Source organism: Calypte anna, chromosome 3 (assembly GCF_003957555.1).
Source record: "Calypte anna isolate BGI_N300 chromosome 3, bCalAnn1_v1.p, whole genome shotgun sequence".
In the NCBI taxonomy this organism is placed as follows: Eukaryota; Metazoa; Chordata; class Aves; order Apodiformes; family Trochilidae; genus Calypte; species Calypte anna.
Genome location: NC_044246.1, coordinates 54,967,489 through 54,984,207, shown reverse-complemented (window position 1 = coordinate 54,984,207; position 16,719 = coordinate 54,967,489). Strand labels below are relative to the sequence as shown.

General features: G+C 40.3%; 1 protein-coding gene across 1 annotated transcript in view; it reads right to left on the bottom strand.

The window, feature by feature from the left end:
• The window catches only part of SUSD4 (sushi domain containing 4), a 74,749-nt gene that overhangs the window by 19,818 nt on the left and 38,212 nt on the right, over positions 1–16,719 (bottom strand). Inside the window, 2 exon segments of the mRNA XM_030447541.1 lie at positions 3,902–4,075; positions 13,308–13,520. Of these exon segments, the coding sequence (XP_030303401.1) occupies positions 3,902–4,075; positions 13,308–13,520 (387 nt within the window).

Here is a 16,719-nt window from a genome sequence, read left to right as displayed (position 1 = left end):
TGCCCAGGTGGCCAAGAAGGCCAATGGCATCCTGGCCTGTATCAGGAACAGTGGCCAGCAGGTCCAGGGAAGGGATTCTGCCCCTGTACTCAGCCCTGGTGAGGACACACCTTGAGTACTGTGTCCAGTTCTGGGCCCCTCAGTTCAGGAAGGAGATTGAGGTCCTGGAGTGGGTCCAAAGGAGGGCAACTAGGCTGGTGAAGGGACTCGAGCACAGATCCTGTGAGGAGAAGCTGAGGGAGATGGGGCTGTTCAGCCTGGAGAAGAGGAGGCTCAGAGGAGACCTCATCACTCTCTACAGCTCCCTGAAAGGAGGTTGTAGCCAGGTGGGGGTTGGTCTCTTTTCCCAGGCAACTCTCAGCAAGACAAGAGGGCACGGTCTTAAGTTGTGCCAGGGGATGTTTATGTTGACCATTAGAAAGAATTTCTTTACCAAGAGGGTGATCATGCATTGGAATGGGCTGCCCCGGGAAGTAGTGGATTTTCCATCCCTGGAGATATTTAAAAAGAGACTGGATGTGGCACTCAGTGCCATGGTCTGGTAACCGCAGCGGTAGTGGTTCAAGGGTTAGACTTGATGATCTCTGAGGTCCCTTCCAACCCAGCCGATTCTATGATTCTATGATCATTCCTAAATGGAGGACTGTGATATTTTTCATCTTGTCTACTATGAATAGCATGCCTGCATGGTCTCCTTCAGATACATATGCCTCATTATTCTGTTTCAAACCTATTTATTGTTCAGCCCACACATTTTGCTAGTGTGGGATTCACTCTCAGCAAATCCAGGAAAGGTTTACTGAAAATGGCAGCAGCATTTTATTTCACAAACATTCACTGGTTTAGCAGGTAGAAATTTCTTTCTGACGTACAATCTTCGATAAATAATGACTGTAATTTATGTAAACCATGAGTTTCATCCCTCCTCTTAAAACTGACAGGTATATAAACCATCTTTAATTTTAAAACTGATTCCATGACAAAGTGCACACAACTGTAAAGGATTTGCAGAATTAATGATTTTGAAATTCCAGCTAGAGAAAGTCTAAAGGGAGAAGAGTTCCCACGAGGAGTCCCATGATAAACACTGAACAAGGTCTCAGACTAAGTTATCAAAAAGTTAGGGTACCTGTTATCACCATAAAGTATAAATATAGTCAGAGACAATGTTCTACTTCTGGAACTACTTCTGAGGAATTTGAACCATGGCTGGTCCTGAGCTGTGACAGTTAAATGGTCACCAACCATATCTGGTGCAACAAAGGACAATGAATTTACTAGATTACACAACTTTATAACATCACTCACATATATTCAGAATCTGTTTTGAGCTGGTACTATAGTTTGTACTAGAGGAAAAATATATTTCTTCATTATGGTAGAAATGACCCACTGGGTAAAGATTATTAGTCATCACAGAATGAAAACTATATTATAAAGTTATGAGATTAGTAGCAGCTGCATTATGGCAATCCATAAAGAGGCCTCTTGCCACTACTAGAATTTGTGAAGCCTATTCATAGGACTCTCATAATTCTAAGACTGAGGGGAAAACTAAAATCAAACATCTAATATACTGGTATTTAAAAGAAAAAGTCTTGGCAGTACTTCAAGTGGTTATTTCCTTGCAGTTGTCTTTTGAGGGAGAGGGATGAAAACAAAAGAAGAAAGGAAAAAAAAAAAAAAAGCTTGAAAGATTTAATGGCACACTGTATTATGACAGCAATGCTTTTGATAGCTCTTTTACTAGCTGGTTATCTCCCTGATCAAATAAAGCTTCAAGTATCATATCTACAGGCTACTGCTTATACCCCTGATCAAGTATGCCCCACATGTGAGACACTGGTTCCTGCAAACTGAGCAGACCAATCTAAGCAGACTTCAGCAGAACAAAAAGTGAGAACACAGACTGCCCAAGCAAGAATCAGCCTACTCTCCTCTGAAATGTATCGGGGAATATTTTGTCCTGTTGGCTCAGAATTTTAATGCTCGTTGGGAGTAGGAGAGAGATTTACTTGAATGAGAGACAAGAGTTTGTAAAAATCCCCATGTCTCCAAACACCTCAAGCTGCTTGAAAACTTCATTTTGACATTTCTTCTACAAAATTCACATCACCAGATGAATAATTATCATTATTATCTCATGCCAAAATAGTCTGAGGTTGAATTCTTATACACTCTACAAAACTTTCCCACTGCCCTGTCAGAAAAGGCATCTAAGTGTCATGAGAATCCCCTGCCTGTTGTAATCAAAGAGCCATAGAAATGTAATTGACAGCACAAGTAGACAAGTGCCTTTGATTATTATTAGTGCCTGACATAGCAAAAAAAATACTCTGGACTCAATTTTGGAACAGGTTTATAAAATGTGGAAAAATATGGCATATACTTGAATCTGAATTGCCTGTTCTCTACCTCTTTGGTAGTTAACAGCACTTTGCTCTTGCACAAATGGTTTCATAACTTTTATTATTACTTTAATTATTATCACTATTTATTATTTTTAAAAGCAGTTAATATGGAACATTGAGTAGCAGAAATTGGTTGTGTTTAGTAGTGTAGATACAGTAACAAAAGGAATTAACAAGCCAAGAGGCAACTGGGGTGCTTTTGCTTACCCATTTAACACTATCTCTCACAAAATTTCCACCTAGATCTTTGGCAATACACAAATTCTCTTTGTGAGCATTCATCTCACCTAACTACTCTTAATATACCTTAATTATACATGAGTTGCACCCCATCCCCAAAATGAGCTGTATACTTCACACTACCACACATTGTGCCATTGCTGGTAAATCAACCCAAAAGTAGTGCCCACTTTTTTATGGGTTTCTGAAAACTCCTTCTCCATTGTCCCTCTCCAGATACACTGACCTAACCCTGTAATGTTCCTAAGTTTATACATACAACATTTATACAGTTTTATTGCAGTCTACAATAGGACCTACTATAAGACCTCAGGACACAGTTTGATGTGAGCTATGGAGGCTCCTAGCTATGGAGACCTATACAAACTAAATTCCTGTGACTTCAGGCTCTGGTGCCCATCACTTTATAGAGGAAGCACCAAGTCCTGCTACCATCACTGCCAAAAAAAGTGTCCCAGATTCCCTACCTGCATGGCCCAACTCAGCAAATTGATGTGACTGCTTAAGTGCTACAGAAAACTGTCAGTTCTAGGAGATAACAGATGGGTTTGAAGAAAGTGCGTACTAACTCAATCTTCTCCTTAGCACTGACAGGTAAAATCTTAATGCTGTTCAGCTGGTCATGCTTCTTACCAGACTTGAATTGGTTAAAATCAAGTCACCGGTACTTACACGTGTTAGAAACTTAAAGGTAATAGCCCAGGTTTATTAAATTTCCATTCACTAAAGCCATCACTTATCTGCAGCCATTTCTGGATGTCCAAGCAAAGCTGGGACCCCATTTTGCAAGTAGTACTAGTTCTATGACTAATGGCTTTTCTGGCAAAAATCACCCTAGACACACCCTGAATTTTCAGTCAATACTTATGGGTTTAATGGATTATGAGTGTAACAATTCTGATGACAACTGATAAAAGAACAGGTTCCAGCTTCCCTCTTCTACCCCAGCCCACTGCACAAAGCAAAGAAAGGTAAATTGCTTTCAGTCAGAAGCTTAAATCTTTCCAGAAATTAATTGGTCCAAAAATGTCAGCTGCTCATCAGATCTTTTGCTGAACTTCTATCTGATTTAACTCTGATGGATATATTCAGAAAGTGGCACTGCAGTAGGCAATGGGGAAGAAATCAAAAAACTTAGCAGCAACACTGTTCAAATACAGTACAGTGGGACTTGTAACTGTAGAAAAAAATAGTGGCAAACTGTAAGAAGGTACATGAGCTCTAAAACAGGATGAACTGGTGTACTAAACCTTGACAAATGGGCAGATTATCCCATGTTCCATTGTCTTGACATACTGAAACCATGTTGTCTAAGTCAGGGTATCAGATCTGGGATCCTCCATGAGAGCTGATTATTAACTTATCACCACTCCTGTATGTCTTGTTATGAATCTCAGCGTCTCTAACTAGTGGAACAAGGTAATCTGTAATTGTATTTTAAAAAATAGCTACTTAATTAAAAAAATATGGTTAGCTATTCAGTAATCAAACTCCTTAGAAAAGTTATCATTTAATATCAAGTGCTCTGCTTAAACAGTTTGGAAAATACATGCATTTTAGTAAGTATATCCTTTCCCTAGTTAACCATCAGTTACAAAGCTTATAGCACTGAAGTAGAGATAACATGCTACGATAATCAATCATTCTCCCTATTTTTTTTAAACAAAATTAACAGTGCTTAGGAAGACTTTTAAATTTTCTCCTTCCAATCATCATATGTGCAAATTACACCACTCCCAAACTCCCATGTGAAGGCAGACTCTTTGACAGCACTAAGGACAGGACAAAAGAAAAGATAAAATACATATATGGCATGAGGAACACAGAAAATCTGCAGTTTTAGCAGGGGCAGTTGAAAATTTGGTACACTTACAAGAGTTTATCCAGCTATATTCCACAGAGTTCACTATGAGAATGTCTTCACTTTAATCTCACTGATTCTGCTTTAAATCACATAATTTTATGTACCTGAATTCATATGCCTTTGGATGCTGGTATTTTTAAAGGCCTTGAGCAGCATCTCAAGTACATGCAGGAGACCCTCAACAAGGGAAATGTCTGCAAGCCTCCACTGATAAAGAGGCATGCAGTCTGCCTCTGCCTCTGCAGTTGCTACCTGCCTGTGATGTATTGGACAGTCTTGTATCTCACCTGTGGAAAGACATCAAAATATAAGATGACACACAGAAGACTAAAAAATTAATGATGTTGTGGAAGGTGGAAGGAAAATGTGAGGCAGGGTAAAAAACCCTCTGTAAGCACTGAATAATTATGAGACAAGCCAAGGGGATATGAAGGAATAGTCCAGATGATTCGAGGTCATCCTCTTCATAAATGCAAAGTGAGATTAACAGAAGAAATTAAAATACTAAATATTGGGAGAATATAAACAAAATTTATGTTTGTCTGTCTGCAGACAATTCATGACAGAGATGGTAATAAAATTTTCTAGGCATCAAATCCCACAAAGTATTTTTTTAAAAAGCAAGACAGTAAAAAATTATAAGCCTGTTTTATGCTGGTTTTTTTCTAACACTTCTATCACAAGAGAGATTTATCCTCTTTTAGGAATGCAATGTTTTTAAATAAAAATATGTTTCAAAAGTCCCTTGAGACTTGCATAGAAGAGAAAATTTCTGCCAGTTTCAAGGGTAATTTTCACTAAAGAGGAAGAGGCAAATCTAAATTTATGTTCATCAGTTAATTGTGAGCATGCACCAAGTAAAGAAACAGCAAAAACTTGCTTGTTCACTTAAATGAAGTTGAAGAGTGTTGCTTCCTCAGTTAAAATATACTTTCCTTTGTACTTTCCCGTTGCAGGGATGCTATCTAAAATACATTGTACTTAGATAAATTTTAGCACAGGGCCTGGATGTATTCGTAGTAAAAAATTCTCCCATTTCTCTTGTTACATTTAGTTCTTTGGCTGCTGCCACAGGTACCCCCTGATGCCTGGCACAGAAAGGGCTGGTAGTCTGAAAACTTGCAGCATGACCTCTTATTACAGTTTATTAATTTATAAATGCCCAGGCCTGGTAGCACCTGTACTCCAGCAGAAGACTGTAAAATGCAGTTGCCTGAAAATTTATACATCACCTTGAAAGTGTGGACAATTTTTTCTCTTTCTCTCCATCTGACAAGTTCATCAGCAGAGGAGACAGCCGAGGATGCCCTGTGAGATATGTCTGACACTAAGCATTTAAAACTGTCATGAAGAGGCAGCCCCGGGCAACCCCAAGGATGGGATGAAATAAATAAGGATCATGCTTCATGAAGATGGATGCCAGATGTTAATGTCAATGAACAGCTCATTCTCTTGGCATAACAGCTTTCTGTTGCCATACAAAGGAAAGAGGTGGGTATATATACACTACAGTAAAATACGAGATTTCACTTCAAATTGATAGGAAATTGATTCTGTAACAATTACAGCAACTTCATCCCCATTATTCCAAGTAACTGCTATAGACTGAGTAATTTTAATCAGCTAGATGTTGCTCACTGTACCATCTTTCGCCTGCAACATCCGACAGTCAGGCCTATTACAGGCTGGCTAAACACAAGATGAATGGATCACAGTGTTACAGCCCTTTTTCCTGATGCCTCACAAACAAATGCTTTCCCACTGGCTAAATCTGTATCATTTAGCACTTGGTCAGGCATGAACTGCAGTAGCAGCCTCTCCACAAATGGACTAGCTAGCACAAATTCTGCTTGGAAAAGCTGAGAACAAATGACTGGATTTTAAAATGCCCTGTCCTAGAATAAAGCAGTTTATTTTAAAAGTATTTTTCAGCAAATCTGTGTAAGTTGCTAAACCATTTAGGGACTACGTGGTCTTAGGCCAGCATCAGAAAGCAATGGTTATGACTTTCTGGCAATTTTACGTGATCTGCTTATACTCACCCTGTGAATATTAAAACTGGTCAGCCAAAAAAAAATGCCCTATTTAGGAACACATGCCTTGCAGAGGCACCAAGAGGTGTGGGGACAGCTTCTTAGCTTTCGCAAATGAAGTGTGTCCCCCATCACAGGAAGATTGGTCTGAAGAGTAAAATTTGTTCAACACTACAGTTACAGTGCTTTAGTTCATGTGTAAACCATGCATCACCTCTCAGAACTATTTTGTCCAGTTCATGGGTAAGGAGGACCACCCTCTCTTCTCCCAAGAGCACCTGGTCCATAAAGGCAACTCAGAAGAAAGGCATGACCTGGACATTATGGAGATAGCTACATCACTCATGGAAATAGCATGACTATTGCAGATGAACTCTTAACTTCCAAAATTAGTCCCTGATCCATGCCAATCCAGAAGATGCTAGTAGGAATTGCCTGTGGAATACTACTTGACGTTGGCCAAAACTATGTCAGGGACCTCTCTTAACACTGTAATAATATGTGCAATTGAAGAGCAGTGCCCTGGGTTGTGCTCTGGCACTATTTTATTTACCATCCTGTACTTAAACTCAAATGCAGAGGTCCAGTGCTCCCTATGTATCTCACTGTGGAGTGGTCTCTAAATTATCCTTGACTACACCTAACCACACCACTGACAGGCTGGAATGTAGAGGAGCAGAGAGAAAGGATGAAAGGGACATCATGAAGAATGTGTTGAATGCAGGGACAGCTCATCTGGACCCTGTGCTCTTTAAAGTAAATATTTAAGATTGATATTGTTTCTTGTTTTTTACTAGTGTTAAATCCATAGAACTGTGTTAGTAGGATATTTCTGTGGGTGGTAAACACAGTTTTTTAATACATACTAAATAACATGATTTTATTGTCTTTGCTTGTATTACAACAAAGCAGAGACTTTGCCTAAGATCTGTGGTGATTGTGTTAAGCACAGGTTACAAACATCAAAAAGAGCTTGCAACCAGGCTTAAGGATTGACAAACGCTGGGCAAGACAGACAAGAGATGGAGAAATTAAAATATTTCATTTATCTCACAGATCCTGGGACAAAGGCAAAGAGTGCTAAAATGTCACACAGGAAAACTGCAGCCAAACTATATACTAGTCCACTACTTTATCTGCTGGTTTATCATCCCTGTCATGGGGAGAACGAAGCACTGATGACATCTCAAAGGTGTCTGTCTTCAGCAGCAGCAAGAGAGAAGGGTACAGCTCTTGGATGGCTCGGTTGTCATCCCCACATATAATGAATATTTAGATTCAATCTCCTAGGAAATAGGTAGCATTTGTTGCAAGTTGGGCAACAGTCTCAGCAGCCACATTATCACAGTGGGAGAGGATTAGATTGAAGCATGAGCAACGTGACATAGTGCTCTTAAACAGTAAACACAAAATTCCTCCCTTAGAGATTTGGTATTTATGTGCATAACTGCATTAGAATTGATGGAAGTTACAGTCACAACATGCTAGAGATCAGCACGATAATATAACTCTATACACACAGATTTTTGACAGGACATTTTCTAAGCACCAAAGCATGCAACTTCATTCTCACAATGACACTTGACATCTCCAGCCTCTTAACAAGAACTGACAGACCTATAAAAGCAAGCTGACTGAAGAGCTCTGTATATTAGTTTTTAAATACATTACATTCTGAAAAAGTTTGCTTCTTTTGGTAAATAGCATTTGTTTATGATTAGAGATTGTTCTAGTAAACACATGACAAATCTACATAACATATAGACACAAAATTATATGTAACCATGCTTAGTTTAATCCAAACTTCTGAGATTAATAAAAAATGAACTGCAGTTTTACTGTTCAAGCTCAGCTGGCAGTACCTGACATTTACATACACTGGGATGAGAGATATATATAGCATACAACAGCAAACATGGCAGCCAGCTCCTGCCTTAAATGGGCAAATGCAATATAAAGTTCATTTTGCCTTATGAATGGTAAAACATTTTCTTACTTCTGCAGTAGTTGCTACAAATTTAAATATTTCTTTTTATCATTACAGAATTTCTGCAATGAGGGCTTTTATCTATGTCATTAAGCAGCTGAGAATTACAAATCTTGTTATAATTCCTCCTTAACTGGTCTCTGGATGTGCTGCATTCCTACACTGCCCACCTCCCTGTCATGCTGCTCTCTCATGATTCTGTTCCCAGTACAAAAAAGGACCCCACTATAAAGTGCTTAAAAGCAAATGCTTAGGTCTCATGGAATACCACTAAATCTTTGCTTAGGAATCTGAATAATGGGTTGCATTGTGCATTGGAAAGAAAAATTAATTCTGTAATCATATTTTTTTTTCCCGTTGCTAAATCCTAGGATTGTTTTAGTAATACCTGAGTTATTATACCATTAATCAGGGAAGTACTTGAGCACTTGCTTCACTAAATCCTAAATCAGGGTCCTACTCTTCAGTCCAAATAATAAAAAGCATTTTTTGTGTATGCCTAATTTTGAGCACAGAACTTTAACAAGACTAATCACATAATTACAAATATGCTCAAGTTTAAGTGCTTTACTCGATCAGAGCATTAGCTTGCAATCCTTTTTCAGTGTTCTGTGCTATAAAGTAATGATTATCTCCTAAGCAACTGCTGCCACACCATCCGTCACATTCTCATCTTCCAGTTTCTTTCTCTTTTAAAAACACACAGCTCAAAGATTCATCACACTGACAACAGTGGCAGCTTTGCTGTTGATGGCATTGTGATCAGTAATTTTCTCCACAAGTTTAAACTGGACTGGGGGGGCCTGGGAAGAAGTTCAAATATTAAGTAAACCATGTTAAAGCTTATGTTTACAACCACAGTGCATGACACAGGTGCTACTTCCAAATTCCTAGAAACTACCTGCAGTGACTAAGAAAGAGAAATCACAGAAATTACAGAAAGTTAGGGTTTGGAAAGTATCTTGAAAGATCATCCAGTTCCACCCCCCCTGCCAGGGAGGTGTCACATAGGAATACATCCAGATGGGCTTTGAATGTCTCCAGAGAAGGAGACTCCACAACCTCCCTGGGCAGCCTCTTCCAGTGCCCTATCACCCTCACAGTGCAAAAAAACACTTCCTCATATGTATACAGGACCGCCTATGCACAAGCTTCTATCCATTACCCCTCATCCTATCATTGGACATCACTGAGAAGAGCCTGGCTCCATCCTCCTGACGCTCACCCTTTACATATTTATAAACATTAATGAGCTTGCCCCTCATTCTCCTCCAAGCTGAAGAGCCCCAGATCCCTCAGCCTTTCGTTATAAGGGAGATATTCCACTCCATCACTTTGGTTGCTCTGTGCTGGACTCTCTCAAGCAGTTCCCGGTTTTTCTGGAATTGAGGGGCCAAGAACTGGACACAATATTCCAGATGTGGCCTCACCAGGGCAGAGTAAAGGAGGAGGAGAACCTCTCTCGACCTACTGACCACCCCCCTTCAGGATGCCATTGGCCTTCTTGGCCACAAGGACACATTGCTGGCTCATGGCCATCCTCCCATCCACTGGCACCCCCAGGTCTCTTTCCCCTTCGTTGCTCTCCAGCAACTCAGTCCCCAACCTATACCAGTACTTGGAATTGTTCTTTTCCAGGTGCAAGACACTTACACTTGCCCTTGTTTTAATTCATTACATTCCTCCCTTCCCAACTCCCCAGTCTGTCCAGGTCCCTCTGAATGGCAGCACAGACTTCTGGGGTGTCAGCCACTCCTCCCAGTTTTGTGTCATCAGCAAACTTGCTGAGAAGACACTGTCCATCATCAAGGTCATTGATAAAGATGTTGGACAGGACTAGACCCAGCACTGATCCCTGAGAGATTCCACTAGTTACAGGTTCCCAGCTGGACTCTGCACCACGGATCACCACTCTTTGGGCTCTGTTGTGTAGCCAGTTATTAATCCATCTCACCATCCATTCTTCTATCCCACATTTCCTGATCTTGCTCACAAGAATATTACGGGAGACTATGTCAAAAGCCTTGCTAAGGTCGAGGTAGACTACATCCACTGATTTCCCTGCATCTACTCATTCAGTCACAATTTCACAGGAGGCTATCAGAATAGTCAAGCATGATTTCCCCTTGGTAAATCCATGCTGACTACTCCAAATATCCTTCTTCTCTTCCACATGCTTAGAGATGACCCTCAGAACAAGCCACTCCATCATTTTTCCAGGGATAGAGGTGAGGCTGACAGGTCTGTAATTGCCTGAATCTTCTTTCTTGCTCTTTTTGAAGACTGGAGTGACACTGGCTTTCCTCCAGCCCTCAAGCACCTCTCCTTTTTGCCACGATCTCTCAAAAATGATGGGGGTTGGTAGGGCAATAGCATCAGCCAGCTCTCTCAGCCCTCTTGTGTGCATCCCATCAGGGCCCATGAACTTGTGTCTATTCAATTTGCATAACTGATCTCTAACCAATTCTTCACTGACCACTGGTAACTCTTTCCTCCTCCAGGCTTTCTCTCTTATGTCCAGGGTCTGGAGTTCACAAGGGCTGGTCATGGGAGTAAAGACTGAAGCAAAGAAGGTATTCAGCAACCCTGCCTTCTCTGCATCCTCTGTTATCAGGGCTCCTGCCTCATTCAGCAGTGGGCTCCCATTTTCCCTATTCTTCCTTTTAGTACTGATATAATTGAACAAGCTCTTCTTGTTTCCTTTTACTTCCTTTGCTAGTTTTTGTTCTAGGAGGGCTTTGGTCTTGCTTGTTGCCTTCCTACATACTCTGACAACATCCCTATAATTTTCCAAGTGACAAATCCCTTCTTCCATGAGCTTTAGTTTTCTTTCTTCCATAAGACTTTCTTCAGAAGCTCCTTGCTGATCCATGCAGTTCTCTTACCACCTCTGCCCAATTTTTTCCTCAAAGGAATGCACCTATCTTGAGCTTGAAAGAAATGGTATTTAAAAATTGACCAACCTTCTTGAGCTCCCTTTCCTTCCAGACTCTTAGCCCATGGGACTCCTCCAAGAAGATCCTTAAAGAGTGAAAAATCAGCTCTGCAGCAGTCCAGGGTTGTAATCCTCCTTATTGCCCTTCTTCTTCCTTGTAAAATATGAAACTCTACCATATAATTTTTTAAGAAACAGAGCTGTTTCTAGTACTATGAACACTCAGTTTAGACACATGCTGCTGTCACTTTGTATGTATTTTCTCTCAAATAACCATGACATGAGAGACAAGGGCATTTATCTTGTTATGTGTGTAACAGGAGCAGGCATGAATTTCAAACATCCATTTCAAAGGCAGCAGGTTGTCTCTGAGGCAGACCCACACCATCATTATGCTCAGGTATTATAGACCCTGATTGCCTTTGTGTTATACACATCAGCTGTTGTCTCAGTGAATGATCTGAGACAGCTAAAGGCTCTCCCTCACAGCTCTGTAGCCTATGGCTTTGCATATGTCCAGGAGTACATAGCTTACAAAAGCCTCTCCTTCCAACAGGGCATCTGCCTGAAAGACCATTGGACTTGCTACCAGATACCTTTGACTACTGTTTCCACTATCATTCACCACTTTCATGAGAACACCTCTCTAGGGTTGTTGCTTTCATGTGTATCTTCTGAGATCTGTGTATCTTCAGGTTCTCCCAGGCCTGGCTTGCTCCTGCATCCCTTCTCCACCCTGGTAGGGGCACAGAGTTCTCGTACCCACCCATCAGCACAAACAAATACTTGCATTTTTTATACATTCTGTGTGATCACATCCTATTTGATGTGTTTATGAGCCACTTAAGTCTCCAATACTTTTTAATGAGGTCCATATATTTATCTGATTTCAAATGATGGAAGGCATCCTGATACCGATCATATCTTGCTCCACCGTTAAGATAATGAGGCCATGGCTTATGACTTCAGTGGAGAGATCACAACACTAAAACACATACACTTCATTTAACTTACACTTTTCCTGTCTGTTGACTTTACTAGCCCTTTGGACCAAAAAAAAAAAAAAAAAAAAAAAAAAAAAAAAAAAAAATTAAAAAAGAACAAGTTATAGTTTAGTATACTTGTTGAAAAGAATAGATTCTGCTGCTTGGATGCATTTTTTTCTAAAATTTACATTTATGATACCAATTTAGTCCTGCCTCTAAATCCTAGAAGAAAGTAATTTAATGTCTTAATTATTTAAAACCAAATACAATTTAAAAATGCAATATGAAAAAATAAAGTGGTTTATGCCATAATAGTCTGAATTATCTCAAAGTAAACTTCTACTGTGACTTTAAACACCCGCAGCCCAAGTGTATTTATTTTCCTATTTGAATAATGTACATGTCATAAAACATACTTGTTTAAAACTCGTGATGAGTAGCAGCAGAAGCACTGGAAAATGATTAATTTTCTTAGTAAGGTATTACAGAAAGGAGAATTAAGTGGACAGCTTTAACAGTTACACACAATTTACTGATACCAGAGCTTGCTTTTTCTGTCTGCATCAATTTGTAACTGTGTAAAATGAGAAATATATTATCTTTCTTCCTTCAGATTTCCTTATCTCCCTTTCAACACATGTGCATGTGCACTCACACATACTGTCACAGTAGAAATCTGGTAGCCAAGCAGGGATTATGGATGGGAGGGATGGGAAACTGAAGTATGTATCAAATAAGATGCAGCAAAATAAAGCCAGTCTTCTGTGTTTTCTGCTGAGACACATGAACCTGGTACATGGACAAGTGAGAAAAATTGACACTGGTGAAGTGCTTTAAGAAAAATTACTTACCTTCTTGTAGGCACACAGGTTTATCACTTGGTTTCCAGCTCAGGGAGCCATTAAAGTGTCTCACACACAGTTTTTTTGAAGTACCATTAAGCCTGTATCCTTCTTGACAATGAAACCGGACTACCACACTTTCAAAGAAAACACCTGCACTGGGTGTTTTGTATCCATGTTCAGGAGCTCCAGGATCAGCACAAGCATGTAGGTCATCAAACCCTATGTCAGACAAAGATACAATAAAAGTCTGTTCATTTACTCTTCCTGGAACTGTAGTAATGATTTTTCTAGGTTTTCCACTTGACATTTAATTTTAATGGGGGCCGCACATCATCCATTAATGACCAGTAGCAACCCTACTTGGGTAGTAGGTACTCCAGAGTTGGGAGGGGACCAGTCTCCCGCTACAGCAGAAATACTCAGGTGACAGAAATACTCCCATCTTGCAGTGCAGCTGCTGAGGAAGCAAAGTCAACCACACTCTGCAGTGGCTGACCTGGGAATAAAGCACTTGCCTCAGCACACCTGTGGGAGTTGCACAACAATCTATGTTTAACTACTCTTAAGGACTTAGGAGATTTTGTAGGTCTGGTACAGTCACTGGAAAGAATAATAATGCTATTATTCTGGGAGGGAGCTCTACCACAAGGATGTGGTATCCCTTATCATGTTGGCTTGATGGTGCTACCAAATTCTTAAAATGCTGTTACAGGACCGCTGTATCATGCACTGATGCCAGAGGGGAGTTTGCAAAGCCTTTTACTTACACAAAATTAACTGTAAAATAACAAAAGAAAAGCACAACAGTTGTAATCATAAAATGCAACTGTTTATCACTTTATCAAACTCATTTCAATGCTCTTTCCATAAACTGAAGCTTTTTTTTACTGCAGAGCAACAAAGGTTTAGTGCAGTGTACTGAAGGAGCAAATAACTTTGCAACAGGAACAGCAAGGGGGCAACTAATGCCTGTGGGAGGAATGCCTGAAAAATTTGAAAATTATCTCATTGTTGTTTTAATGTTTTGAGTTCTAAAGAAGAGGATCAGAGAGCCTCAACTACTTCCTGTACAATAAGCATGAAGTGCGTCCATGTCAGGGAGAAGGAAGATATTACAGTAGCAGACTTCTCAAAATAAATCACCATTTCCAGATGCCAAACCATTCCCTCTACCGAGGGGCTTGGTGTGATGCTGTGGCAGCCAAATAGAGAGCACTGAAGGTGGTAAAGGGCTCTTGTATCTGAACATTGAATTTCTCTCCCAACAGTCCCCTAGCTGAAGGCTGCCAGAGGAGAACAGAGGCAGCACCCACAGAGCCACTGTGCTGCATCCCAATTTTTCTGTCCCTGCTAGCCAAAGCAGGGTACACTGCAAGGTCATTGCAAGGTCACTGGAGAGGACTGCATTCTCCTGCCTCTGTACACTGCTGGTTTTCTGTGAGTCCAGGTCAGCACACTGAGCTTTTGCACAAAGCTACAGTTTCCAGGAGGAGAGTTGGTGGGCAGAACTTGGGAAGGATAACTTTGTGCCAAAGACAGCCAACACCTACACCCAAGCCTCTGCAGGGCTACAGTACCTGCGGCACTTCAATTAAAAGAGATTTCACTGGTGTACTCTTCTTGGCAATGCTGAAGCAGCACAAGAGCAGCAAAGCATCTGCTCCATGCAGTTTTACTCCTCCATCCAGTGAATTTCATTTTGAGAAATAAAGGGTCAGTGCAGTAACCAAGGCAAACAAATCTCTGAACTTCATATCTGCTCATCTGCCACACAGCTCAAGACCTCCGGTTCAAATTGCCCAAGACTCTCTATTGTTTGCTAACATAAGAGAACGAGGAGAAATACAGTCAGGGTGCCCATGGAATTACACACTGTAGGCAATACTTGGTAATAGAGAAGTTCAATTTTACTTGAGATTAAAAAGAAGCTTCCAATGCTTCAGGCAGCAAACATGCATCCTTTAATAAAGGCAATTACAATTATTTTTCTTAAAATCAAGGAATGACATTTAGTATAATTTTGCTATTTTGGTAATCTCAGAATTTGTAGTCAAGCAAGGAATATTATAAACCACCTTGACATATGTCTTTTCTTACCAGCTGTATCAGAGAAAAGTACAAAACTGCCTACTACTGTGCTTCTGCAACAGCAAAAAAGGGTGCTGAGGTCACATATAGTGAGCTTATTTCTCAGTTTTCATTGTCAGATATGCAAACTTAGAGATTTTGGGACTGTAAGCACAAGACCCAAACCAGAAAGGGAGAATGTGTTTTTTCCGTGGTGCAGCCCAATTCTGTGACCCTACTGCCACTTTTCTGGTGACCTTTTCAGTGATCGCTGTGCAGTTAAGTTGGTTTCCTTGGTTCTTTCTTTCAATACAGCTTGTGAGCAGATAAATCTATCCCCAAGGAGAATTTCCAAGAATGAGCTGAAACACAAATGAAAACAGCTGAAACACAGCTGAAAAACTGAATTATAGAACTTCTAGTTTCTACAAAGGTGGTAGCCAGCTGTTACTCAGCAACTGAGTAAGAGATGACACATGGGATCAGCACAGGATCCCTGCTTCCCTGCAGCATTTCCATTGCTTGTTCTTGAATCAAGGCAGAAGGAAAGAACCTCAGGAAACAGCCAGTTAGGTAGATTACAGATGCAATTGGATGACTTCTCATGGTAAGGTCATAAAGGCACAGCAAACAAAACCCCATTCCCATCTTTTCTACACAGATATCAACAGCAGACTTGGCCCAAAACTTAGTCCTCCTAAAATCAGTGTAAGCAACTTGTATGCTAAGCTTCTTTTTGAAGATAAGACCCATGTAGAAAGAAATCAATCAATCCAGTGCTGTGCCACCTCTTCCCAAGCTTTGTCTGAGGAAGAGTCAAGGATGTGTGTGAGGGAGGTGCAGCAAGGCTGGATGCTGTGGTGGGGATGTCCCAGTGCACAGAGGACACTGCAGGTGTTTTGAAGGAGCCATGACAATCTCAAGAAACCAGGAGCTGTTCTGATTTTCACCAGGATTGCTCCTCTCTTGCACAAGAGGTATTTCAACAACTTATTTAGCTGAGAGCTAAGATGATCACTCTTCCATTTTAAGTATGAAACTTCTCATACAATATTCAAGAACAGCAATGCTGAAACATCCCAAAGAATTGCCATCTTCCAATCGTCCTTAATGATATCTGACTTGGACCCTTTACATAATAACCTTTTTCTTATAATCTCATCTAGTTAAGCTCCACCTTATAAAAAATTAGTAAATGCATGCTTCAATCAAATAGAGATTGCTAAATTAGTCTTTTTTTTCACATGGTCTTTAGTTTCTTTCCTTTCACAAAGCTATGCATTTAAGAGCAACTACTCAAAGTTGTGATATAGCCATTTTTTAGTGGCAGGAGTAATATCACCTTACAGAT